General features: G+C 33.2%; 2 protein-coding genes and 1 pseudogene across 2 annotated transcripts; 1 reads left to right on the top strand and 2 right to left on the bottom strand.

The window, feature by feature from the left end:
- Window positions 1-9414: 9414 nt before the first annotated feature.
- Window positions 9415-18337, bottom strand: LOC119614927 (annotated as a pseudogene).
- A 3256-nt stretch (window positions 18338-21593) lies between these two features.
- On the top strand, window positions 21594-22058 carry LOC119614926 (glycoprotein gp100-like). Its single transcript, XM_037971016.1, has one exon. The coding sequence runs from the start codon at window positions 21594-21596 to the stop codon at window positions 22056-22058; it is 465 nt and encodes a 154-aa protein (XP_037826944.1).
- Window positions 22059-25743: 3685 nt separating this feature from the next.
- Window positions 25744-27365, bottom strand: LOC119614925 (synaptic vesicle glycoprotein 2C-like; the record flags this gene model as incomplete). Its single annotated transcript, XM_037971015.1, is given in 7 exon segments — window positions 25744-25777; window positions 25832-25975; window positions 26037-26320; window positions 26377-26549; window positions 26552-26947; window positions 27016-27137; window positions 27208-27365. Coding segments are annotated over 7 exon segments (1311 nt in total), but the record flags the coding sequence as incomplete, so codon positions are not given.
- Window positions 27366-27370: the final 5 nt, after the last annotated feature.

Raw genomic sequence — 27370 nt, 5'->3', positions numbered from 1 at the left:
GGAGAACATTTTGGGTTAAACTCTATTGCTTCGTTTTATCGCGAGCGTGTTTTACACAGACAGACGGACATAGCTAAATCGACTCAGAATTTGATAAGGACCCAGAATATATATACTTGGTTGGGTCTCAGATGAATATTTCTTGGTGTTACACACGGAATGACAAAGTTATATATACCCTCTATCACCATTGATGGTGGTGGAGGGTATAAAAGTAATTCAGAAAACAATTAATAAAGCATTTGGAAGCATTTGGAAAAAATAAAATTGGAATCAAGAATTTAAACATATAATAATGGAATCATAATTTTGCTTTAATAAAAACAAATTTGTTAAAAAATATACTGGTACGTATGATAGATATTTATTGACTTAAAAGTTATTCATACGTCATGTTGCACTGCAACATAGAAAATCTTACGTTTTACAAAAAAATTTTAAAAATATGAGGATACTGATATCCTAAAGTTTTAATTCTCTACTAGTTCTGTTCTAGTTCTGTTCTAGTTTTGTTCTAGTTCTGTTCTAGTTCTGTTCTAGTTCTGTTCTAGATCTGTTCTAGTTTTGTTCTAGTTTTGTTCTAGTTCTGTTCTAGTTCTGTTCTAGTTCAGTTATAGTTCAGTTCTAGTTCAGTTCTAGTTCAGTTCTAGTTCAGTTCTAGTTCAGTTCTAGTTCAGTTCTAGTTCAGTTCTAGTTCAGTTCTAGTTCAGTTCTAGTTCAGTTCTAGTTCAGTTCTAGTTCAGTTCTAGTTCAGTTCTAGTTCTAGTTCAGTTCTAGTTCTGTTCTAGTTCTGTTCTAGTTCTGTTCTAGTTCTGTTCTGTTCTAGTTCTGTTCTAGTTCTGTTCTAGTTCAGTTCTAGTTCAGTTCTAGTTCAGTTCTAGTTCAGTTCTAGTTCAGTTCTAGTTCAGTTCTAGTTCAGTTCTAGTTCAGTTCTAGTTCTGTTCTAGTTCTGTTCTAGTTCTGTTCTAGTTCTGTTCTAGTTCTGTTCTAGTTCTGTTCTAGTTCTGTTCTAGTTCTGTTTAGTTCTGTTCTAGTTCTGTTCTAGTTCTGTTCTAGTTCTGTTCTAGTTCTGTTTCTAGTTCTGTTCTAGTTCTGTTCTAGTTCTGTTCTGTTCTAGTTCTGTTCTAGTTCTGTTCTAGTTCTGTTCTAGTTCTGTTCTAGTTCTGTTCTAGTTCTGTTCTAGTTCTGTTTTAGTTCTGTTCTAGTTCTGTTCTAGTTCTGTTCTGTTCTAGTTCTGTTCTAGTTCTGTTCTAGTTCTGTTCTAGTTCTGTTCTAGTTCTGTTCTAGTTCTGTTCTAGTTCTGTTCTAGTTCTGTTCTAGTTCTGTTCTAGTTCTGTTCTAGTTCTGTTCTAGTTCTGTTCTAGTTCTGTTCTAGTTCTGTTCTAGTTCTGTTCTAGTTCTGTTCTAGTTCTGTTCTAGTTCTGTTCTAGTTCTGTTCTAGTTCTGTTCTAGTTCTGTTCTAGTTCTGTTCTAGTTCTGTTGTAGTTATTGTTCTTTTCTTGTTCTGTTGTAGTTCTTGTTCTGTTCTAGTTAAATCTCTAGATCACTTATATATTACGTTGCCAAACCAAATTTCCACAGATTTTTTTTTTTTTAATTTTTACTATGAAAACGAAACATGACATAAACAAAAATGTTCTCATAAATTGTTTGCTTAAAAAATCTGAAATTGTACTACTTTAGACATAAATAACCTGACATGAAATTAACACACACACACACACTCACTCGGAAACTCTTACAAATTGTTGGCTGTTAGCTGCAAGCAAATGCCAGCACTTCAAAAAGTAACAAATTGTTTTAACAAACCACAAATCATTGTATGCCTTTTAGCAACAAATTAAGGTGATTTGAAAAGGTGAAAATTGTAGACACCAAAATAAGAAAAAGTGAAAAATTTTTGTTGAAAAATTTAAAATAAAATAGGAAATAGAAAAGAAAATTTACAAAAGCCTAAAAAACGTGGAAAGCATATATGTAAAAAAACGCCAAAAGGAAAATTGGGAAAAAAATTGCAAAATATTTCAATGTTAAAAAAGAAAACATGTTTAAGTAGGTGGCAGAAAAACGGTATGTAAGTGTGTTAATAAAAAAGAGGAAATGTTAGTGATTTGACAAAAACAAAAATTCTGTGTTAAGAAAAACAAGCTAATTTTGAAAACCTTTGAAGATAATTGGGTAAAAGAAAAGTGGCAGTGAAAAGTAAAAAGCGGCAAAAATCAAAATAAATAAAAATCAAAAGTTTTAAAAAGAAGTGAATAAAGAAAATAACTTATTAGCTACCAGGTAGACTATAACAAAGTTAATAAAAAAATTCTTTAACAAATTTGAAAAATTTAACTTTTTCCAGAATTTAAGTTTTAAAAGTTGGCAGTCATTTAAACACAATTTTGTGACATATGAATTTAAGTAAAACAGTGTCATTTGTTAGTGTTTTTAATGCATCAATATATATATTGTGTTGATTATATGCTTTATTTTATATTCATTTAAAACTCAATAACGTGCGCGTTATAATTTGCATTGCGGAAGTCTTGCCACATTAAGAGGTATTTTCTTGTATTTCTTTTTTCTCATATTCAACAAACCAAAAACTACTATAAACAACAACAGCAAACAGCAACATCAACACTACCGCTAACTACTACAACAACGATAAAACCAACAGCAAACAACAGGGCAACAAGAATCAACAGCTCTATAACTCGACTGCAACAGCAACAACGAAAATCGTGGCAATAATAACAGCATTATTACAACCATCATTATTACCACAAAATAACAACCGCAATATGGAAGTCGTGCATGTCGTCAGTTGTATAATTTTCCTTTTAAGCGTTACGGCTTCACCAGAAATACCATCAAAAGGTAAGTTATTCTTATTGTTTAACCATAGTTTACTTTCTCGCTCTCAATCTTTGATTGAACACTCAGAAGTTTTGTGGTAGATCAAGATATAGCTCTATGTCACTTCTAACTAAAAAAACTGCTTACATAATTCATATAAGCTAATCTATGAAGGAATCAATGCCCTTCCCAATAGCAATTAACATATCGAGTTATTGCTAAAAGTTCTCTCATAAAAAGCTAAACTAAATCTATTTAAAGTCTGTCCTTCACACCCACATCTACAGGGTATTTCCTTATACCATATAAACATATTTATACAAACGTATACACATATGCCAGGCAGCATTAATATGAGTGAAATTATTATTTTTTTAACGAAACAAAAAAAAATAATGCAATAATAAATTTATTTTTATATTAAAGTGTTTAATTTGTTTCATATTGTTCGTGTTTGTGGGAATACAATTTATGGGTTTTTATTATACATCCCTCGGAACAAGAAAACTTAAAAATTCTTTGGTATTTTGAAGAATTTATGTAAAAAATTTAAATTACTACAAATAGTTTTACTATTTAAATAAATAAATACAATTTAATTCAACAACGTTATCGCAAAAAGGTTTAGTATTTTAGTTCTGTTCTAGTTCTGTTCTAGTTCTGTTCTAGTTCTGTTCTAGTATGTTCTAGTTCTGTTCTAGTTCTGTTCTAGTTCTGTTCTAGTTCTGTTCTAGTTCTGTTCTAGTTCTGTTCTAGTTCTGTTCTAGTTCTGTTCTAGTTTGTTCTAGTTTGTTCTAGGTTCTGTTCTAGTTCTGTTCTAGTTCTGTTCTAGTTCTGTTCTAGTTCTGTTCTAGTTCTGTTCTAGTTCTGTTCTAGTTCTGTTCTAGTTCTGTTCTAGTTCTGTTCTAGTTCTGTTCTAGTTCTGTTCTAGTTCTGTTCTAGTTCTGTTCTAGTTCTGTTCTAGTTCTGTTCTAGTTCTGTCTAGTTCTGTTCTAGTTCTGTTCTAGTTCTGTTCTAGTTCTGTTCTAGTTCTGTTCTAGTTCTGTTCTAGTTCGGTTCTAGTCTGTTCTAGTTCTGTTCTAGTTCTGTTCTAGTTCTGTTTCTAGTTCTGTTCTAGTTCTGTTCTAGTTCTGTTCTAGTTCTGTTCTAGTTCTGTTCTAGTCTGTTCTAGTTCTGTTCTAGTTTCTGTTCTTAGTTCTGTTCTAGTTCTGTTCTAGTTCTGTTCTGAGTTCTGTTCTAGTTCTGTTCTAGTTCTGTTCTAGTTCTGTTCTAGTTCTGTTCTAGTTCTGTTCTAGTTCTGTTCTAGTTCTGTTCTAGTTCTGTTCTAGTTCGGTTCTAGTTCTGTTCTAGTTCTGTTCTAGTTCTGTTTACTAAGTTCTGTTCTAGTTCTGTTCTAGTTCTGTTACTAGTTCTGTTCTAGTTCTGTTCTAGTTCTGTCTAGTTCCTGTTCTAGTTCTGTTCTAGTTCTGTTCTAGGTTCTGTTCTAGTTCTGTTCTAGTTCTGGTTCTAGTTTCTGTTCTAGTTCTGTTCTATGTTTCTGTTCTAGTTCTGTTCTAGTTCTGTTCTAGTTAACTGTTCTAGTTCTGTTCTAGTTCTGTTTCTAGTTCTGTTCTAGTTCTGTTCTAGTTCTGGTTCTAGTTCTGTTCTAGTTCTGTGTCGAGTTCTGTTCTATTGTTCTTAGTTCTAGTTTTGTTCTAGGTTTGTTCTAGTTTCTGTTCTTAGTTCTGTTCTAGTTCTGTTCTAGTTGCTGTTGCTAGTTCTGTTCTAGTTCTGTGCATAGTTCTGTTCTAGGTTTCTAAGTTTTCTAGTTCTGTTGCTAGTTCTGTTCTAGTTCTGTTCTAGTTCTGTTCTAGTTCTGTTCTAGTTCCTGTTCCTAGTTCCTGGTTCTAGTTCGGTTCTGAGTTCTGTTCCTAGTTTCTGTTCTAGTTCTGTTCTAGTTCTGTTCTAGTTCTGTTCTAGTTCTGTTCTAGTTCTGTTCTAGTTCTGTTCTAGTTCTGTTCTAGTTCTGTTCTAGTTCTGTTCTAGTTCTGTTCTAGTTCTGTTCTAGTTCTGTTCTAGTTCTGTTCTAGTTCTGTTCTAGTTCTGTTCTAGTTCTGTTCTAGTTCTGTTCTAGTTCTGTTCTAGTTCTGTTCTAGTTCTGTTCTAGTTCTGTTCTAGTTCTGTTCTAGTTCTGTTCTAGTTCTGTTCTAGTTCTGTTCTAGTTCTGTTCTAGTTCTGTTCTAGTTCTGTTCTAGTTCTGTTCTAGTTCTGTTCTAGTTCTAGTTCTGTTCTAGTTCTGTTCTAGTTCTGTTCTAGTTCTGTTCTAGTTCTGTTCTAGTTCTGTTCTAGTTCTGTTCTAGTTCTGTTCTAGTTCTGTTCTAGTTCTGTTCTAGTTCTGTTCTAGTTGTGTTCTAGTTCTGTTCTAGTTCTGTTCTAGTTCTGTTTAGTTCTTTTCTAGTTCTGTTCTGGTTCTATTCTAGTTCTGTTCTAGTTCTGTTCTAGTTCTGTTCTAGTTCTGTTCTAGTTCTGTTTAGTACTGTTCTACAAATAGTCAGTTTACAGTTCTAGTTCTGTTCTAGTTCTGTTTTAGTACTGTTCTACAAATAGTCAGTTTACAAATAGTCAGTTTTTTGAAGATTGTTACATAGTGTTATGATTTGCATTTAAAGATAAAATAATAGAAAATATTTGTCCAAAAGTTTGCATACCTTTAGGCAGTTTTAGAAGAATAATAGGTGTGTTCTGTACAAATTCAATTTTAAAAATTAACAAAAAATACCAAAATTATATATTTAAATATTGTATACAAAAACAATTTAGTTTAAAATATTATACGAATATTTGATTTAAAGTTTAATTTAAATAAAAATTTTATATTTAACACTAAATCAATAAAATATTCACTTTAGTTCATTATTAATGCACTGCTATACACAAAGAGTAAATTATTTTAAACTAACCCCTGTAACCCCACGAAATATTTCTACATAAATCAAATTGACAGTTTTTTATCAGTAGCAAATATTTATATATTTATAAACAACTACTATTTGATATATAAACAACAGTTTTTTAGTTGTATTTAAAAAAAATAAGGAAAATAAAAGTAACCAAAATAACTGAATTCATATGCAGATTTTTTTCGTCTTATCAAATTTAACACTTTTCGAACATTTTTATTTATGAACAATATTACGGAAACATTTGTAAAAAGAAAACAAAATAAACAAAAAATTATATATAAAAATGGAGAAAAAGTGAAATATTACAAATATTCGTACAATATGTTATATACAATTTATAAATAAACAAAAGAAAACAAAAAAAATTTAAAACGAAATAAGTTCAACAATTTTTACTACCAGAGGGTAATAATAAAACAAACAAGCTGCTTGTTGTTTGTATATAACAATATTATATATGTATGGGTATAATATACATACATCTGAACAGACATTTATACATGTACATGTATATAGAAATAAAGACATTTATTCATATACACTTGTCTATATGTTTGTATTCATGTATATAAAATATATAAATTTATTTGTTACAATTCATACACTTTATCATAATGTTTTACATTTGTTGGATTTTATTATTTTTTCTTTTCAAGAAAGAACATCTTGAAATGTAAGAACTTTTAATATTTTCTTATTTATTACACCCTATAAGAAATTGGTTATTCAGAGCGTATGTTGGGGAGACTGTAAAATGTTTGTTATTCTATGAAAAATGGCTTCATTATATGGTACGTTAGGCTCAGTGATTGTTTTTTCATAATTTAGAAACACATTACCTTAATATTTGCAATTATTCTCCCGAATATTCTAAGGGCTTTTTAAATATATTCCAGTTCTTAGTTCTACTTCGTCTGTAGTTTAATTCTAGTTCAGTTCTAGTTCAGTTCTAGTTCAGTTCTAGTTCACTTCTAGTTCAGTTCTAGTTCAGTTCTAGCTCAGTTCTGGTTCAGTTCTAGTTCAGTTCTAGTTCAGTTCTAGTTCAGTTCTAGTTCAGTTCTAGTTCAGTTCTAGTTCAGTTCTAGTTCAGTTCTAGTTCAGTTCTAGTTCAGTTCTAGTTCAGTTCTAGTTCAGTTCTAGTTCTGTTCTAGTTCTGTTCTAGTTCTGTTCTAGTTCTGTTCTAGTTCTGTTCTAGTTCTGTTCTAGTTCTGTTCTAGTTCTGTTCTAGTTCTGTTCTAGTTCTGTTCTAGTTCTGTTCTAGTTCTGTTCTAGTTCTGTTCTAGTTCTGTTCTAGTTCTGTTCTAGTTCTGTTCTAGTTCTGTTCTAGTTCTGTTCTAGTTCTGTTCTAGTTCTGTTCTAGTTCTGTTCTAGTTCTGTTCTAGTTCTGTTCTAGTTCTGTTCTAGTTCTGTTCTTGTTCTGTTCTAGTTCTGTTCTAGTTCAGTTCTAGTTCAGTTCTAGTTCAGTTCTAGTTCAGTTCTAGTTCAGTTTAGTAGTCAGTCAGTTCTAGTTCAGTTCTAGTTCAGTTCTAGTTCAGTTCTAGTTCAGTCCTAGTTCGGTTCTAGTTCAGTTCTAGTTCAGTTCTAGTTCAGTTCTAGTTCAGTTCTAGTTCAGTTCTAGTTCAGTTCTAGTTCAGTTCTAGTTCAGTTCTAGTTCAGTTCTAGTTCAGTTCTAGTTCAGTTTCTAGTTCAGTTCTAGTTCAGCTCTAGTTCTGTTCTAGTTCTGTTCTAGTTCTTGTTCTAGTTCTGTTCTAGTTCTGTTCTAGTTCTGTTCTAGTTCAGTTCTAAGTTCAGTTCTAGTTCTGTTCTAGTTCTGTTCCAGTTCAGTTCTAGTTCTGTTCTAGTTCTAGTTCTAGTTCTGTTCTAGTTCTGTTCTAGTTCTGTTCTAGTTGTTCTAGTCTGTCTAGTTCTGTTCTAGTTCTGTTCTAGTTCTGTTCTAGTTTCTGTTCTAGTTCTGTTCTAGTTCAGTTCTAGTTCAGTTCTAGTTCAGTTCTAGTTCAGTAGTTCTGTTCTAGTTCTGTTCTAGTTCTGTTCTAGTTCTGTTCTAGTTCTGTTCTAGTTCTGTTCTAGTTCTGTTCTAGTTCTGTTCTAGTTCTGTTCTAGTTCTGTTCTAGTTCTGTTCTAGTTCTGTTCTAGTTATGTTCTAGGTTATGTTCTAGTTATGTTCTAGTTCTATTCTAGTTCTATTCTAGTTCTAGTCTAGTTCTGTTCTAGTGCTGTTCTAGTTCTGTTCTGTTCTGTTCTAGTTCTGTTCTAGTTCTGTTCTAGTTCTGTTCTAGTTCTGTTCTAGTTCTGTTCTAGTTCTGTTCTAGTTCTGTTCTAGTCGTTCTAGTTCTGTTGTAGTTCTGTTCTAGTTCTGTTCTAGTTCTGTTCTAGTTCTGTTCTAGTTCTGTTCTAGTTCTGTCTAGTTCTGTTCTAGTTCTGTTCTAGTTCTGTCTAGTTCCGTTTTCTAGTTCTGTTCTAGTTCTGTTCTAGTTCTGTTCTAGTTCTGTTCTAGTTCTGTTCTAGTTCTGTTCTAGTTATGTTCTAGTTCTGTTCTGGTTCGGTTCTAGTTCTGTTCTAGTTCTGTTCTAGTTCTGTTCTAAGTTCTGTTTCTAGTTCGTTCTAGTTCTGTTCTAGTTCTGTTCTAGTTCTGTTCTAGTTCTGTTCTAGTTCTGTTCTAGTCTTTCTAGTTTCTGTTCTAGTTCTGTTTCTAGTTCTGTTCTATCGTTTCTGCTCTAGTTCTGTTCTAGTTCTGTTCTAGTTCTGTTCTAGTTCTGTTCTAGTTCTGTTCTAGTTCTGTTCTAGTTCTGTTCTAGTTCTGTTCTAGTTCTGTTCTAGTTCTGTTCTAGTTCTCTGTTTCTAGTTCTGTTCTAGTTCTGTTCTAGTTCTGTTCTAGTTCTGTTCTAGTTCTTGTTCTAGTTCTGTTCTAGTTCTGTCTAGTTCTGTTCTAGTTCTGTTCTAGTTCTGTTCTAGTTCAGTCTAGTTCAGTTCTTAGTTCTAGTTCTAGTTCAGTTCTAGTTCAGTTCTAGTTCAGTTCTAGTTCAGGTTCATAGTTCAGTTCTAGTTCAGTTCTAGTTCAGTTCTAGTTCAGTTCTAGTTCAGTTCTAGTTCAGTTCTAGTTCAGTTCTAGTTAGTTCTAGTTCAGTTCTAGTTCAGTTCTAGTTCAGTTCTAGTTCAGTTCTAGTTCAGTTCTAGTTCAGTTTCTAGTTCAGTTCTAGTTCAGTTCTAGCTCAGTTCTAGTTCAGTTTTAGTTCAGTTCTAGTTCAGTTTCTAGTTCAGTTCTAGTTCAGTTCCAGTGCACTTCTAGTTCAGTTCTATTTTAGTTCTATTTCAGTTCTATTTCAGTTCTAATTTGGTTCTACTTCAGTTCTATTCAGGTCTAGTGCAATTCAAGTTCTGTTCGTGTTCAGTTTTAGTTCAGTTGCTGTTCACTTTCAGTTCTCTTCTAGTTTAGATTCAACTCTTTTCTATTACATATTTCAACATTTTCAAATTATTTCGTGAGCATTCCAAGATAAGTTGAAAAACAAGTAAAATATAGTTTACTTTTAGACATATGCCTCTGGTAATAAATTGCGCATAAAATGAATTTTTCATTACCATTTATTATAGTGATTTTATAAAGTCGACCTTTTTAGTTTCAAAACTATAATTCATATATTTATTCCTTCAAACATTTTCATAATATTTCTTTATCACTACTTTTTACTTGTTCTGCTGTAAGTTAAGTTTCTGTTTCTTCATAAGTTATAATATAATGCTTGTGGGAATTTGATTTTGTATTGGAATGCAAAAATGCTCTACATACAAAGATTTTTATACTTACACATCAAATATAAAATATTTTAAAATTTTTTTGTTTAGATGTAAATTGTTGTTTTTTTATAAATATCATTTAAATATATAAATGACATACAAATTTAACACGGTGACTGGTGTTGGAATGTAAATGGGAATTCATAATACATGCATATTTGAAGTGATTTTTTTCATATATAGAAAAAACAAGAGGGAAGAAAAATGTTTGGTTTTTACATTGTTGTTAGTTTAAAATAAATATTTTATGATATAATTTACAAATAATACATTTTTGAGATTTAATATTAAACAAAAAGTTTTTGCTGAAAATAATGTTAACAATTATGGATTTAAATTGGCAAGAAGTAAACGAGGCAGCCACAAACAATAAAATAAAAATAAAAATAAGTGAAATTATTGAATTAAATTTGTATATTTTAGTTAATTAAAATACCTAACAAAGTGCAGGTTACTATGCCAAAAAGTCCATTACAGTATGGTTCCAACATGCCGGCAATTAAGTTTGAGGCCACTATAACACCTAAACGACCCAATGTTAAGCCCAAACTAACGGCTTTACCTCTATAAATAGGAAATAAAATCATCAATAAGATACAACCTAAAACTGAACTAGAACTGAACTAGAACTGAACTAGAACTGAACTAAAGAACTAGAACTGAACTAGAACTGAACTAGAACTGAACTAGAACTGAACTAGAACTGAACTAGAACTGAACTAGAACTGAACTAGAACTGAACTAGAACTGAACTAGAACTGAACTAGAACTGAACTAGAACTGAACTAGAACTGAACTAGAACTGAACTAGAACTGAACTAGAACTGAACTAGAACTGAACTAGAACTGAACTAGAACTGAACTAGAACTGAACTAGAACTGAACTAGACTGAACTAGAACTGAACTAGAACTGAACTAGAACTGAACTAGAACTGAACTAGAACTGAACTAGAACTGAACTAGAACTGAACTAGAACTGAACTAGAACTGAACTAGAACTGAACTAGAACTGAACTAGAACTGAACTAGAACTGAACTAGAACTGAACTAGAACTGAACTAGAACTGAACTAGAACTGAACTAGAACTGAACTAGAACTGAACTAGAACTGAACTAGAACTGAACTAGAACTGAACTAAACTAGAACTGAACTAGAACTAGAACTGAACTAGAACTGAACTAACTGAACTATAACTGAACTAAACTGAACTAGAACTGAACTAGAACTGAACTAGAACTGAACTAGAACTGAACTAGAACTGAACTAGAACTGAACTAGAACTGAACTAGAACTGAACTAGAACTGAACTAGAACTGAACTAGAACTGAACTAGAACTGAACTAGAACTGAACTAGAACTGAACTAGAACTGAACTAGAACTGAACTAGAACTGAACTAGAACTGAACTAGAACTGAACTAGAACTGAACTAGAACTGAACTAGAACTGAACTAGAACTGAACTAGAACTGAACTAGAACTGAACTAGAACTGAACTAGAACTGAACTAGAACTGAACTAGAACTGAACTAGAACTGAACTAGAACTGAACTAGAACTGAACTAGAACTGAACTAGAACTGAACTAGAACTGAACTAGAACTGAACTAGAACTGAACTAGAACTGAACTAGAACTGAACTAGAACTGAACTAGAACTGAACTAGAACTGAACTAGAACTGAACTAGAACTGAACTAGAACTGAACTAGAACTGAACTAGAACTGAACTAGAACTGAACTAGAACTGAACTAGAACTGAACTAGAACTGAACTAGAACTGAACTAGAACTGAACTAGAACTGAACTAGAACTGAACTAGAACTGAACTAGAACTGAACTAGAACTGAACTAGAACTGAACTAGAACTGAACTAGAACTGAACTAGAACTGAACTAGAACTGAACTAGAACTGAACTAGAACTGATCTAGATCTGAACTAGAACTGAACTAGAACTGAACTAGAACTGAACTAGAACTGAACTAGAACTGAACTAGAACTGAACTAGAACTGAACTAGAACTGAACTAGAACTGAACTAGAACTGAACTAGAACTGAACTAGAACTGAACTAGAACTGAACTAGAACTGAACTAGAACTGAACTAGAACTGAACTAGAACTGAACTAGAACTGAACTAGAACTGAACTAAAACTGAACTAGAACTGAACTAGAACTGAACTAGAACTGAACTAGAACTGAACTAGAACTGAACTAGAACTGAACTAGAACTGAACTAGAACTGAACTAGAACTGAACTAGAACTGAACTAGAACTGAACTAGAACTGAACTAGAACTGAACTAGAACTGAACTAGAACTGAACTAGAACTGAACTAGAACTGAACTAGAACTGAACTAGAACTGAACTAGAACTGAACTAGAACCGAACTAGAACTGAACAAGAACTGAACTAGAACTGAACTAGACTGAACAGAACTGAACTAGAACTGAACTAGAACTGAACTAGAACTGAACTAGAACTGAACTAGAACTGAACTAGAACTGAACTAAACTGAACTAGAACTGAACTAGAACTGAACTTGAACTGAACTAGAACTGAACTAGAACTGAACTAAAACTGAACTAGAACTGAAATAGGATTGAACGTAACTAGAATTACCAAAAATATTCAATGATTTCTGATTGTACTTCTCACCTCAAATGGGTTGGTACTAAATCCAACCATAGCTCCACACATAATGGAAATCGACAAGCCCGGCAATAAAATATACAAACAAAACAATACCAAAACTCCGGTAGTACTAGTCACCACATGCAATAGAATACCGCAAAAAAGCTCCCACAGCTAAGGAAAGCGATTAAGACATTTTTCTACCCAAGGGGTTCAGCAAAGCACCTTGTATGGAAAATCCTACCAGAAAAGCAAAACCCATGATAATGTTATCGATATAGGTTTTGTGGAAATAGTATCATCACAAAGCTGAAAGGAAAACGTAAAAATTAAAGCTTATCTTTTACATATGACATGTTAAGCTTACCCCCGATGTCATGCCCTCTAGAGAAGTACCATTAAGACGTTCCCTACTATAAGACTCATCTAGAATTTCACATACCGTAGCACTCTTGCCCGATTGCAGGCCTCCGGCGAACGATTTACTATTTCTGGAAACCAGATTTGCATGCCATTCGAGGCAAACATCATGCCGAATAAGGCCAATACGGCCAAAGTAACATTTAAGCCATGAGGTTTATAAAACAGGGGTACTGTAGATTTCCAGATATTAGTAATAATGGAACAACCCGCGACCCATGGTTAACAAATCAGCATCCGCCAATTCCTCGGGCTTAAGAGAGATACTGGAGCTTTTAAGCACTGAAACCAAATCTAAACCTTTATTATATTGTGATATCCAATTTAAAGCCTTTAAAGCTTCCTTCTCTTTTTCATGGGCCAGCAATAGTTTTGGACTCTCAGGAAAGGAAAGTAATAGCAAAAACCACCTATTAAACCAGGGCAATAAACTAAACAATATAATCAAACGCCAAGGTTTGAAAACAAATGTATCAGTTATGCCAAATGACCAGTCCGAAGAAAGCACCAACCATGAAATGGCTAAAAAAAAATACCGAACAAAAAAAACACACACATATAAAAGTTTAAACATAAAAACATTTACATTTAAAAAGTTTGCCACAAAAAAAATGAGCATATTACTTACCTGGCACATAAATGGCCGTTATGCTTACAAACATGGTCGAATAATTTATGACTACAGCACGATATTTAACGGTATTAAACTCACTAAGGTATGGATATAAGACGCCCGATATGCCACCCAAACTGTGTAATTTGTAAGCAAAGATAATGTGTGTGTGTGTGGTTAGAATATTGCAATTTGAAAATATATAAAAAATTATAAAATATTAGATAGAAAAAGTTTTATTTTTTTTAGCTGTAATGTTTTTCATTTTTCTAATATTTACCTGATACCCATAATAAGATTTATGAAATTAAATAGCCATATGTTGGTAACGAACATAGTTATAAATTGGCAAAACAATTGTAACGAATGTGGACCATATTAAAACGGTATGTCTGCCCAAACATCACTAATATAGCCCCAAATGTAGGTGGATAAACAATACCTATAATTAGACATCATAAATAATATATTACGTAATATGGTGAGGGTAATTAGAGATAGTGAAGTTGTTGCAAAAATTTAAGGAAAATATTGCAAAAAAAAAATTTAAGAAAAAAATTTCAACAGGTTGTATAAACTGTTGGAAATAGTTAATAATGTTTCTCAAACAAATAGGATAAACTCAGTTCTCTGTATGTTTTTACTTCTGCTAGTTATGCTCTAGTTCTGTTTTAGTTCTGTTCTAGTTCTGTTCTAGTTCTGTTCTAGTTCTGTTCGTTATTTAAAGAGAGAAACTATTATCAATTTAAGGAGATTTTTTGAAAAACTTAAAACTAATAGTAAATATTTTAACAATTCAAAGTTTTCAAATTTGTAAAAATTCTATTCTGTTCCAGTTCTGTTCTAGTTCTGTTCATTCTGTTCTAGTTCTGTTCTAGTTCTGTTCTAGTTCTGGTCTAGTTCTAGTTCTGTTCTAGTTCTGTTCGAGTTCTGTCTAGTTCTTAGTTCTGTTCTAGTTCTGTTCTAGTTCTGTTCTAGTTCTGTTCTAGTTCTGTTCTAGTTCTGGTTCTAGTTCTGTTCTAGTTCTGTTAGTCTGTTCTAGTTCTGTTCTAGTTCTGTTCTAGTTCTGTTCTAGTTCTGTTCTAGTTCTGTTTCTAGTTCTGTTCTAGTTCTGTTCTAGTTCTGTTCTAGTTCTGTTCTAGTTCTGTTCTAGTTCTGTTCTAGTTCTGTTCTAGTTCTGTTCTAGTTCTGTTCTAGTTCTGTTCTAGTTCTGTTCTAGTTCTGTTCTAGTTCTGTTCTAGTTCTGTTCTAGTTCTGTTCTAGTTCTGTTCTAGTTCTGTTCTAGTTCTGTTCTAGTTCTGTTCTAGTTCTGTTCTAGTTCTGTTCTAGTTCTGTTCTAGTTCTGTTCTAGTTCTGTTCTAGTTCTGTTCTAGTTCTGTTCTAGTTCTGTTCTAGTTCTGTTCTAGTTCTGTTCTAGTTCTGTTCTAGTTCTGTTCTAGTTCTGTTCTAGTTCTGTTCTAGTTCTGTTCTAGTTCTGTTCTAGTTCTGTTCTGGTTCTGTTCTAGTTCTGTTCTAGTTCTGCTCTAGTTCTGTTCTAGTTCTGTTCTAGTTTGTTCTAGTTCTGTTCTAGTTCTGTTCTAGTTCTGTTCTAGTTCTGTTCTAGTTCTGTTCTAGTTCTGTTCTAGTTCTGTTCTAGTTCTGTTCTAGTTCTGTTCTAGTTCTGTTCTAGTTCTGTTCTAGTTCTGTTCTAGTTCTGTTCTAGTTCTGTTCTAGTTCTGTTCTGGTTCTGTTCTAGTTCTGTTCTAGTTCTGCACTAGTTCTGTTCTAGTTCTGTTCTAGTTCTGTTCTAGTTCTGTTCTAGTTCTGTTCTATTTAGTTCTAGTTCAGTTCTAGTTCAGTTCTAGTTCAGTTCTAGTTCAGTTCTAGTTCAGTTCTAGTTCAGTTTAGTTCAGTTCTAGTTCAGTTCTAGTTCAGTTCTAGTTCAGTTCTAGTTCAGTTCTAGTTCAGTTCTAGTTCAGTTCTAGTTCAGTTCTAGTTCAGTTCTAGTTCAGTTCTAGTTCAGTTCTAGTTCAGTTCTAGTTCAGTTCTAGTTCAGTTCTAGTTCAGTTCTAGTTCAGTTCTAGTTCAGTTCTAGTTCAGTTCTAGTTCAGTTCTAGTTCAGTTCTAGTTCAGTTCTAGTTCAGTTCTAGTTCAGTTCTAGTTCAGTTCTAGTTCAGTTCTAGTTCAGTTCTAGTTCAGTTCTAGTTCAGTTCTAGTTCAGTAGTTCAGTTCTAGTTCAGTTCTAGTTCAGTTCTAGTTCAGTTCTAGTTCAGTTCTAGTTCAGTTCTAGTTCAGTTCTAGTTCAGTTCTAGTTCAGTTCTAGTTCAGTTCTAGTTCAGTTCTAGTTCAGTTCTAGTTCAGTTCTAGTTCAGTTCTAGTTCAGTTCTAGTTCAGTTCTAGTTCAGTTCTAGTTCAGTTCTAGTTCAGTTCTAGTTCAGTTCTAGTTCAGTTCTAGTTCAGTTCTAGTTCAGTTCTAGTTCAGTTCTAGTTCAGTTCTAGTTCAGTTCTAGTTCAGTTCTAGTTCAGTTCTAGTTCAGTTCTAGTTCAGTTCTAGTTCAGTTCTAGTTCAGTTCTAGTTCTGTTCTAGTTCTGTTCAGTTCTGTTCTAGTTCTGTTCTAGTTCTGTTCTAGTTGTTCTAGTTCTGTTCTAGTTCTGTTCTAGTTTTGTTAGTTCTGTTCTAGTTCTGTTCTAGTTCGTTCTAGTTCTGTTCTAGTTCTGTTCTAGTTCTGTTCTAGTTCTGTTCTAGTTCTGTTCTAGTTCTAGTTCTGTCCCTAGTTCTGTTCTATTCTGTTCTAGTTCTGTTCTAGTTCTGTTCTAGTTCTGTTCTAGTTCTGTTCTAGTTCTGTTCTAGTTCTGTTCTAGTTCTGTTCTAGTTCTGTTCTAGTTCTGTTCTAGTTCTGTTCTAGTTCTGTTCTAGTTCTGTTCTAGTTCTGTTCTAGTTCTGTTCTAGTTCTGTTCTAGTTCTGTTCTAGTTCTGTTCTAGTTCTGTTCTAGTTCTGTTCTAGTTCTGTTCTAGTTCTGTTCTAGTTCTGTTCTAGTTCTGTTCTAGTTCTGTTCTAGTTCTGTTCTGTTCTAGTTCTGTTCTGTTCTAGTTCTAGTTCTAGTTCTAGTTCTGTTCTAGTTCTGTTCTAGTTCTGTTCTAGTTCTGTTCTAGTTCTGTTCTAGTCTGTTCTAGTTCTGTTCTAGTTCTGTTCTAGTTCTGTTCTAGTTCTGTTCTAGTTCTGTTCTAGTTCTGTTCTAAGTTCTGTTCTAGTTCTGTTCTAGTTCTGTTCTAGTTCTGTTCTAGTTCTGTTCTAGTTCTGTTCTAGTTCTGTTCTAGTTCTGTTCTAGTTCTGTTCTAGTTCTGTTCTAGTTCTGTTCTAGTTCTGTTCTAGTTCTGTTCTAGTTCTGTTCTAGTTCTGTTCTAGTTCTGTTCTAGTTCTGTTCTAGTTCTGTTCTAGTTCTGTTTCTAGTTCTGTTCTAGTTCTGTTCTAGTTCTGTTCTAGTTCTGTTCTAGTTCTGTTCTAGTTCTGTTCTAGTTCTGTTCTAGTTCTGTTCTAGTTCTGTTCTAGTTCTAGTTCTGTTCTAGTTCTGTTCTAGTTCAGTTCTAGTTCAGTTCTAGTTCAGTTCTAGTTCTGTTCTAGTTATGTTCTAGTTATGTTCTAGTTCTGTTCTAGTTCTGTTCTACTTCTGTTCTACTTCTGTTCTAGTTCTGTTCTAGTTCTGTTCTAGTTCTGTTCTAGTTCTGTTCTAGTTCTGTTCTAGTTCTGTTCTAGTTCTGTTCTAGTTCTGTTTCTAGTTCTGTTCTAGTTCTGTTCTAGTTCTGTTCGGTTCTGTTCTATTTCTGTTCTAGTTCTGTTCTAGTTCTGTTCTAGTTCTGTTCTAGTTCTGTTCTAGTTCTGTTCTAGTTCTGTTCTAGTTCTGTTCTAGTTCTGTTCTAGTTCTGTTCTAGTTCTGTTCTAGTTCTGTTCTAGTTCTGTTCTAGTTCTGTTCTAGTTCTGTTCTAGTTCTGTTCTAGTTCTGTTCTAGTTTCTGTTCTAGTTCTGTTCTAGTTCTGTTCTAGTTCTGTTTCTAGTTCTGTTCTAGTTCGGTTCTAGTTCTGTTCTAGTTCTGTTCTAGTTCTGTCTAGTTCTGTTCTAGTTCTGTTCTAGTTGTCTATTGTTCTAGTTCTGTTCTAGTTCTGCTCTAGTTCTGTTCTAGTCTGTTCTAGTTCTGTTCTAGTTTCTGTTCTAGTTCTGTTCTGTTCTGTTCTGTTCTGTTCTGTTCTGTTCTAGTTCTGTTTTAGTTGTGTCCTGGTTCTATTCAAGTTATGTGTTGGCTCTGTTATAGGTATGTTCTAGTTCTATTTTAGTTCATTTCAGTTTAGGTTTAATAAATATAGTTTGCTTAAGTTGTTAATCTTATTAAACGTTTAAATTTTTATTGCTAAGCTAGTTGGCAGTCGAACAAAATTTAATTTATACTTCCTTTTTAAGTAATAAAATTTAAAATAATTTACATAAACTCTTAAAGCACTTTTCTTACCTGTCCACACATGCTGCCATCATAACACCTTTTTCACTCTGAGACATATCGAATTCACACTGGGAAGATATAGCAATAATGCCCACCGATAACTGAGCCGCCATAGAGGTCATGGTCAACAAGCCACTGATTAATAACAAAATCCATTGCGTTTTACCAAAACCTATCGTAAAATTTGTTTTTGTTAAATAGTAAATATAGTATAAAATGTTTAAACAAAAGACTCACCTAAAAGGTTTAAAATCTCCTCATAATCCCATATATTACTAACAGCACCTGCCTCAAGTTTTTGCTGCAAATCTCCCGATCCACCCTCAACAACTTCATCACCACCACCAGCAACAACAACAGCTTGCTGTAAGCCCTCTCTGCTACTAGCGGATCGTGATTGTTGATCATCAGAAAACTGCATAACTTTTGCGCGCTGTGTTCTTTTTAGCCGCGATGTAGTAATTGTTAAATATTTATTTGTTTATAATAAATAAATTCCATTGTAATGTCTACTTATATTTATACTTTTTTAATCTTAGAGTCTGATTTAAATTAAACTATTACTCAGCTTTAGAATAATTAATAAAGAAAACAAAATACTTGATCGATCAAACACATGTTGTGTGACCACTTTAAAACTGTCGCTTGCAGCAGCCGGTTTATGACGTACAGTGAGTGTGAGTGAGTGTTTGCTTGCAATCATGGCTTAAACAAGCGCTATTGTTAACAACTCTGTGTGGCGGTATTATTGTAGTGTGTTAGTTGTTGTTAGCACAGTTGTTGTTATTGACGTTTTTTTGTTTGTTTATTTGGAAACATACTGACTGGGGGCATTGTTTTGTTTAACATTTTTGGGTGTTGTATACAATATTAAACTGGTTTAAAAAGATGTTTGCATATCTATTAGTCTAACTTTTACGCTCTTTAACATGACTACCACAAAATTTTAATTTTTATCGTTTTAGTTATTATAATATAGAAATAATAATGTATTATTGTCATTATCTTTAACAGTTGAATGACTTAAACTGGTGCATAGTCCAGTAATTTAAGTCGCAAAATGTGTGTGTTATTCGAACCAATTAGTATTTTGTTGTTTAACAAAAAATTTATTACTTTTATCAAATAATTTTTTTTTTTTTGTCTTTTTATAAAAAAAATATTTTTGGGGGATTTCATTTTCCCCCAAATTTCAAGATAATTTAATTTCTAAATCAAATGTAGATGGGAATTTTTACCTCTTCTTTGACTAACATATAAATTGTTAAAGTCGAAAAATAAAATTTAATTTCATTGTTAAGCTTGAATGAAACAGATTCATAAAAATTTCAAATAAACAAGAAATTTGATTACATTAAAGTAACAGAACATGTTAAAAATGGTTAAATTAAAAAAAAAGATTATTCAGAATTCCCGAAATTTATAGAAAAATTTTCAAAACATTCGTTATTTAAAGAGAGAAACTATTATCAATTTAAGGAGATTTTTAGAAAAACTTAAAACTAATAGTAAATATTTTAACAATTCAAAAGTTTTCAAAATTTGTAAAAATTCTATTCTGTTCTGTTCCAGTTCTGTTCTAGTTGTTCTAGTTCTCTAGTTCTGTTCTAGTTCTGTTCTAGTTCTGTTCTAGTTCTGTTCTAGTTCTGTTCTAGTTCTGTTCTAGTTCTGTTCTAGTTCTGTTCTAGTTCTGTTCTAGTTCTGTTCTAGTTCTGTTCTAGTTCTGTTCTAGTTCTGTTCTAGTTCTGTTCTAGTTCTGTTCTAGTTCTGTTCTAGTTCTGTTCTAGTTCTGTTCTAGTTTCTGTTCTAGTTCTGTTCTAGTTCTGTTCTAGTTCTGTTCTAGTTCTGTTCTAGTTCTGTTCTAGTTCTGTTCTAGTTCTGTTCTAGTTCTGTTCTAGTTCTGTTCTAGTTCTGTTCTAGTTCTGTTCTAGTACTGTTCTAGTTCTGTTCTAGTTCTGTTCTAGTTCTAGTTCTGTTCTGTTCTAGTTCTGTTCTAGTTCTGTTCTAGTTCTGTTCTAGTTCTGTTCTAGTTCTGTTCTAGTTCTGTTCTAGTTCGTTCTAGTTCTGTTCTAGTTCTGTTCTAGTTCTGTTCTAGTTCTGTTCTAGTTCTGTTCTAGTTCTGTTCTAGTTCTGTTCTAGTTCTGTTAGTTCTGTTCTAGTTCTGTTCTAGTTCTGTTCTAGTTCTGTTCTAGTTCTGTTCTAGTTCTGTTCTAGTTTCTGTCTAGTTCTGTTCTAGTTCTGTTCTAGTTCTGTTCTAGTTCTGTTCTGTTCTGTTCTAGTTCTGTTCTAGTTCTGTTCTAGTTCGTTCTAGTTCTGTTCTATTCTGTTCTAGTTCAGTTCTAGTTCTGTTCTAGTTCTGTTCTAGTTCTGTTCTAGTTCTGTTCTAGTTCTGTTCTAGTTCTGTTCTAGGTTCTGTTCTAGTTCTGTTCTAGTTCTGTTCTAGTTTCTGTTCAGTAGTTCTAGTTCTAGTTTAGTTCGTTCTAGTTCTATTCTAGTTCTAGTTCAGTTCTAGTTCAGGTTCTAGTTCAGTTCTAGTTCAGTTCTAGTTCAGTTCTAGTTCAGTTCTAGTTCAGTTCTAGTTCAGTTCTAGTTCAGTTCTAGTTCAGTTCTAGTTCAGTTCTAGTTCAGTTCAGTTCTAGTTCAGTTCTAGTTCAGTTCTAGTTCGTTCTAGTTCAGTTCTAGTTCAGTTTCTAGTTCAGTTCTAGTTCAGTGGTAGTTTCAGTTCTAGTTCATTCTAGTTCAGTTCTAATTCAGTTCTAGTTCGGTTCTAGTTCGTCTAATTCAGTTCTAGTCGGTCTAGTTCAGTTCTAGTTCAGGTTCTAGTTCAGTTCTATTCAGTTCTAGTTCAGTTCTAGTTCAGTTCTAGTTCAGTTCTAGTTCAGTTCTAGTTCAGTTCTAGTTCAGTTCTAGTTCAGTTCTAGTTCATTTAGTTCAGTTCTAGTTCAGTCTAGTTCAGTTCTAGTTCAGTTCTAGTTCAGTTTCTAGTTCAGTTCTAATTCATTCTAGTTCAGTTCTAGTTTAGTTCTAGTTCAGTTCCAGTTTCAGTTCTAGTTCAGTTCTAGATCAGTTCTAGTTCTGTTTCTAGATCGTTCTTGTTCTGTTCTAGTTTAGTTCTAATGGAAAAATAGAGTTTAAATTCAATTTGTGAATTAAAAATTTTTGTAATAATCTAAATTTTATCGGACATGTTCGAAAAACTCGACATTTACGAACAACTACATATGTAAAAGAATAAAAATTTTGCTTTTATAGAAGGTTTTCTTAAACTTTTTTTACTTGTTGATAATACTAGATTTAAAATAATTAAAATAGGTTAATGATTTCTAATAAGTTTTGAGTTTTCAAAAGTTGTTAGCTAAAGTTGCATAGTCGTTTAATCACATCTCATAATATAAGTTCACATTAGGAATCACTTATACAGTTCTCCGATTTGTTTAATGGATTTAACTTTACTTTAATTTTATAATGTTATAACATTTACTTTAATTTTATAATGTTATAACATTTACTTTAATTTTATAATGTTATAACATTTTCAAAATTAGAAACATTAATTTTCAAAAAATATTTCTGAATGAAAATTTCAATATTGTAACATTACCTTAAGTAGGTCACACTTAAACCAATAACATCATCTTCAAACAAAAGAACAGATATTTAACTAACTTAAGTACTACACTATTTCGTGAAATATCTGTTTTTCACTCTAAGAACTTCTGTTGATTTACTTACACATTGTCCTTATTTGTACAATTGGTCTCTACTATTTTACAGCATTTTAAAACATCTTTAATTTTACTATAAATAGTTTTGAAAATGTCGAAATTGCATCACTTCAAATTGTTCTTTACAAATCAATTGAAGTAGCTAAAATGAAATTTTCATTATATCTTATTTCTTTGGCCCTTTTGGGTTCAACATTCGGCGTAAATGCCTCAAAGGCATCCGGCAATAGTACCCGAAGCGGCGGCGGTTTTAAGGAAAAATTGTGTGCAATGGGCAAAACTCAATTCTGTCCACCACCAGAACCTATCCCTACTACAACGACAACACTTATTCCCACTGATATTATACCAACTCCAACATTGCCACCAACTCCTCCAATTCCTACTACCACAGCTACTGGATTACCCACTACCTCGACCACAGGTACTTCACCAACCACGGAAACTCTTGAACCACCCACCGATACATCACCGCCAACCACTTCATCACCTGATCCAGATGCTACGCCTGAGCAGAAGAAACGTAAAGCACGCAGAAATCGTAAAATCCGTCGCCGCAATCGTAAGCAACGTAAAGCCCGCCGCAATCGTCGCCGTGTTATGCGTGGATAAACATGATATTTGTCTGGAAACTTAATATATTTGAAAACATACTGAAAATTATAATCTAGTTGTTTTATTAAAAAGGTTCAGTTCTAGTTAGTTCAGTTCTAGTTCAGTTCTAGTTCAGTTCTAGTTCAGTTCTAGTTCAGTTCTAGTTCAGTTCTAGTTCAGTTCTAGTTCAGTTCTAGTTCAGTTCTAGTTCAGTTCTAGTTCAGTTCTAGTTCAGTTCTAGTTCAGTTCTAGTTCAGTTCTAGTTCAGTTCTACTTCAGTTCTAGTTCAGTTCTAGTTCAGTTCTAGTTCAGTTCTAGTTCAGTTCTAGTTCAGTTCTAGTTCAGTTCTAGTTCAGTTCTAGTTCAGTTCTAGTTCAGTTCTAGTTCAGTTCTAGTTCAGTTCTAGTTCAGTTCTAGTTCAGTTCTAGTTCAGTTCTAGTTCAGTTCTAGTTCAGTTCTAGTTCAGTTCTAGTTCAGTTCTAGTTCGGTTCTAGTTCAGTTCTAGTTCAGTTCTAGTTCAGTTCTAGTTCAGTTCTAGTTCCGTTCTAGTTCAGTCCTAGTTCAGTTCTAGTTCAGTTCTAGTTCAGTTCTAGTTCAGTTCTAGTTCAGTTCTAGTTCAGTTCTAGTTCAGTTCTAGTTCAGTTCTAGTTCAGTTCTAGTTCAGTTCTAGTTCAGTTCTAGTTCAGTTCTAGTTCAGTTCTAGTTCAGTTCTAGTTCAGTTCTAGTTCAGTTCTAGTTCAGTTCTAGTTCAGTTCTAGTTCAGTTCTAGTTCAGTTCTAGTTCAGTTCTAGTTCAGTTCTAGTTCAGTTCTAGTTCAGTTCTAGTTCTAGTTCAGTTCTAGTTCAGTTCTAGTTCAGTTCTAGTTCAGTTCTAGTTCAGTTCTAGTTCAGTTCTAGTTCATTTCCAGTTCAGTTCTAGTTCAGTTCTAGTTCAGTTCTAATTCAGTTCTAATTCAGTTCTAATTCAGTTCTAGTTCAGTTCTAGTTCAGTTCTAGTTCAGTTCTAGTTCAGTTCTAGTTCAGTTCTAGTTCAGTCTAGTTCAGTTCTAGTTCAGTTCTAGTTCGGTTCTAGTTCAGTTCTAGTTCAGTTCTAGTTCAGTTCTAGTTCAGTTCTAGTTCCGTTCTAGTTCAGTCCTAGTTCAGTCCTAGTTCAGTTCTAGTTCAGTTCTAGTTCAGTTCTAGTTCAGTTCTAGTTCAGTTCTAGTTCAGTTCTAGTTCAGTTCTAGTTCAGTTCTAGTTCAGTTCTAGTTCAGTTCTAGTTCAGTTCTAGTTCAGTTCTAGTTCAGTTCTAGTTCAGTTCTAGTTCAGTTCTAGTTCAGTTCTAGTTCAGTTCTAGTTCAGTTCTAGTTCAGTTCTAGTTTAGTTCTAGTTCAGTTCTAGTTCAGTTCTAGTTCGGTTCTAGTTCAGTTTTAGTTCAGTTCTAGTTCAGTCCTATTTCAGTCCTAGTTCAGTTCTAGTTCAGTTCTAGTTCAGTTCTATTTTAGTTCTAGTTCAGTTCTAGTTCAGTTCTAGTTCAGTTCTAGTTCAGTTCTAGTTCAGTTATAGTTCAGTTGTAGTTCAGTTCTAGTTCAGTTCTAGTTCAGTTCTAGTTCAGTTCTAGTTCAGTTCTAGTTCAGTTCTAGTTCAGTTCTAGTTCAGTTCTAGTTCAGTTCTAGTTCAGTTCTAGTTCAGTTCTAGTTCAGTTCTAGTTCAGTTCTAGTTCAGTTCTAGTTCAGTTCTAGTTCAGTTCTAGTTCTGTTCTAGTTCAGTTCTAGTTCAGTTCTAGTTCAGTTCTAGTTCAGTTCTAGTTCAGTTCTAGTTCAGTTCTAGTTCAGTTCTAGTTTAGTTCTAGTTCAGTTCTAGTTCAGTTCTAGTTCGGTTCTAGTTCAGTTTTAGTTCAGTTCTAGTTCAGTCCTAGTTCAGTTCTAGTTCAGTTCTAGTTCAGTTCTATTTTAGTTCTAGTTCAGTTCTAGTTCAGTTCTAGTTCAGTTCTAGTTCAGTTCTAGTTCAGTTCTAGTTCAGTTCTAGTTCAGTTCTAGTTCAGTTCTAGTTCAGTTCTAGTTCAGTTCTAGTTCAGTTCTAGTTCAGTTCTAGTTCAGTTCTAGTTCAGTTCTAGTTCAGTTCTAGTTCAGTTCTAGTTCAGTTCTAGTTCAGTTCTAGTTCAGTTCTAGTTCAGTTCTAGTTCAGTTCTAGTTCAGTTCTAGTTCAGTTCTAGTTCAGTTCTAGTTCAGTTCTAGTTCAGTTCTAGTTCAGTTCTAGTTCAGTTCTAGTTCAGTTCTAGTTCATTTCCAGTTCAGTTCTAGTTCAGTTCTAGTTCAGTTCTAATTCAGTTCTAGTTCAGTTCTAGTTCAGTTCTAGTTCAGTTCTAGTTCAGTTCTAGTTCAGTTCTAGTTCAGTTCTAGTTCAGTTCTAGTTCGGTTCTAGTTCAGTTCTAGTTCAGTTCTAGTTCAGTTCTAGTTCAGTTCTAGTTCCGTTCTAGTTCAGTCCTAGTTCAGTCCTAGTTCAGTTCTAGTTCAGTTCTAGTTCAGTTCTAGTTCAGTTCTAGTTCAGTTCTAGTTCAGTTCTAGTTCAGTTCTAGTTCAGTTCTAGTTCAGTTCTAGTTCAGTTCTAGTTCAGTTCTAGTTCAGTTCTAGTTCAGTTCTAGTTCAGTTCTAGTTCAGTTCTAGTTCAGTTCTAGTTCAGTTCTAGTTCAGTTCTAGTTCAGTTCTAGTTCAGTTCTAGTTCAGTTCTAGTTCAGTTCTAGTTCAGTTCTAGTTTAGTTCTAGTTCAGTTCTAGTTCAGTTCTAGTTCGGTTCTAGTTCAGTTTTAGTTCAGTTCTAGTTCAGTCCTATTTCAGTCCTAGTTCAGTTCTAGTTCAGTTCTAGTTCAGTTCTAGTTCAGTTCTATTTTAGTTCTAGTTCAGTTCTAGTTCAGTTCTAGTTCAGTTCTAGTTCAGTTCTAGTTCAGTTCTAGTTCAATTCTAGTTCAGTTCTAGTTCAGTTCTAGTTCAGTTCTAGTTCAGTTCTAGTTCAGTTCTACTTCAGTTCTAGTTCAGTTCTAGTTCAGTTCTAGTTCAGTTCTAGTTCAGTTCTAGTTCAGTTCTAGTTCAGTTCTAGTTCAGTTCTAGTTCAGTTCTAGTTCAGTTCTAGTTCAGTTCTAGTTCAGTTCTAGTTCAGTTCTAGTTCAGTTCTAGTTCAGTTCTAGTTCAGTTCTAGTTCAGTTCTAGTTCAGTTCTAGTTCAGTTCTAGTTCAGTTCTAGTTCAGTTCTAGTTCAGTTCTAGTTCAGTTCTAGTTCAGTTCTAGTTCAGTTCTAGTTCAGTTCTAGTTCAGTTCTAGTTCAGTTCTAGTTCAGTTCTAGTTCAGTTCTAGTTCAGTTCTAGTTCAGTTCTAGTTCAGTTCTAGTTCAGTTCTAGTTCAGTTCTAGTTCAGTTCTAGTTCAGTTCTAGTTCAGTTCTAGTTCAGTTCTAGTTCAATTCTAGTTCAATTCTAGTTCAGTTCTAGTTAAGTCCTACTTCAATTACAAATAGTAATTGTTTAAAGAAAAAATTTAATTTTCGAAAAAAAATTTTCGAATAAAATTTTTGAATAATTTGAAAATTATGGAACAATTTTGAAAAACTAGACATTTTTTCCTCATTTATGGATAATTTCAAAAATTTTAGTAATTTATAACTTATTTATTAGTTTATCTTATATTTAACAACTACAAACTACTTAATTTTAATTTGTAAAAAATTGTTTTTATACTAAATCGGCAAATAATAAACGATGCCAGCACAACTGTAAAGAAGGACAAATTTAGTATATTTTTCAAATATTAAGTGGTCTCTGTACTGAAAAGAACACTCACCAAAAAGTACACAAGTAATTATGCCAAAAATGCCCGCACAATATGGCTGTAACATAGCGGCAAATAAATTTGTGGCCACTATAGTGCCGATGCGGCCCAAGGTAAAACCCAAACTGACGGCTTTTCCTCTGTAATAAAGTTAAAATTTTAGAAATACGACTTTTAGTTGCAATTTCACTTAAAACTTACCTAAAATGTGTGGGCACTAAATCCACTATGATGCCACACATAACCGAAACCCCCAGGCCCGGTAACAAGATACACAAACAAAGTAATATCAAAATACCCGTTGTGTTAGTGATGATATTAAATAATATGCCACATAAAGCTCCTATCAGTATGCCGCCAATTAAAACATTTTTTCTACCCAAAGGTCTTAATAGCATACCCTGTACGGAAAATCCCACCAGAAAGGCTAAACCCATGATCATGTTATTGATATAGGTTTTAGGGGAAATGGTATCATCACAAACCTTTTAAAAGTTCATTATTTATATAAAGCTTTCTATAATTGTAATTTAAAACTTACTAGACTTATATCACCCTCTTCATTTGTTACATTCAAACGATCACGTCTATAGGATTCATCTAAAATTTCACACAATGTTGTGCTATTACCCCATACTGAACCACCAACTGAACGATTAACTATTTCGGGAAACCATACCTGCATACCACTGGAACAAAACATTATGCCCAGAAAGCTATAACAGCTAAGATAACATTCGTGCCATGAGGTTTATGGAACAGTGGTACTGTAGCTTTCCATATTTTCGTGATAACAGAGAAACCCGAACCCATTGTTAGCAAATCAGCATCTGCTAACTCTTCTGTTTTTAAATAAATTTTCGTAGTCTTTAGCATAACCTCTAAACTTTTGCCAGTATTAAATTTCGAAATCCAATAGAGAGCTTTTAAAGCTTCATCTTGTTTGTCATGGGCCAATAAAAGTTTTGGACTTTCAGGAAAGGGTAACAATATTAAAGCACCAATAAAACCAGGCAGCATACTTAACAATATAATCAAACGCCAGGGTTTGAAGGTAAATGAATCAGATATTTCAAAGGACCAATTGTAGGACAGCACCAACCAGGAAATGGCTGTGTTCAGAATAAATAGATTATATTATTATTTATCCATGTATGTTGTCATTGTTCGCCAAATTTACCTGGCACAAACATAACTGTTACACTAACAAACATAGTAGAATAATTTATAACTATAGCACGATATCTAGCCGTATTGAACTCACTAAGATACGGATACATGGCACCTAATATACCACCTAAACTGTAAGGAAGAAATTGGACTGAGTAACTTAGAAGTTTGTTTAATCTATTTCATATATTATGTAAGTTACCTGATTCCCATTACAAGATTTATAATATTGTATAACCAAATATTGGTTACAAACATTATTACGAATTGCAGGAAGTTTGAAACAAACATGGACCATAATAAAACCGTGCGTCTACCCCAAACATCACTCATACAGCCCCAAAAATAGGTTGAGATAACCACAC

The sequence above is a fragment of the Lucilia sericata genome, unplaced genomic scaffold (genome assembly GCF_015586225.1).
Source record: "Lucilia sericata isolate MDLA Ls3-8-SP2 unplaced genomic scaffold, ASM1558622v1 Contig003680F_arrow, whole genome shotgun sequence".
In the NCBI taxonomy this organism is placed as follows: Eukaryota; Metazoa; Arthropoda; class Insecta; order Diptera; family Calliphoridae; genus Lucilia; species Lucilia sericata.
The sequence above is the reverse complement of the archived record's forward strand: the minus strand, read 5'-3'. Positions and strand labels throughout refer to the sequence as shown.

Coding starts and splice junctions, on each gene's coding strand:
- LOC119614926 (XM_037971016.1), top strand. CDS start 21,594: ATGAAATTTTCATTATATCTTATTTCTTTGGCCCTTTTGGGTTCAACA.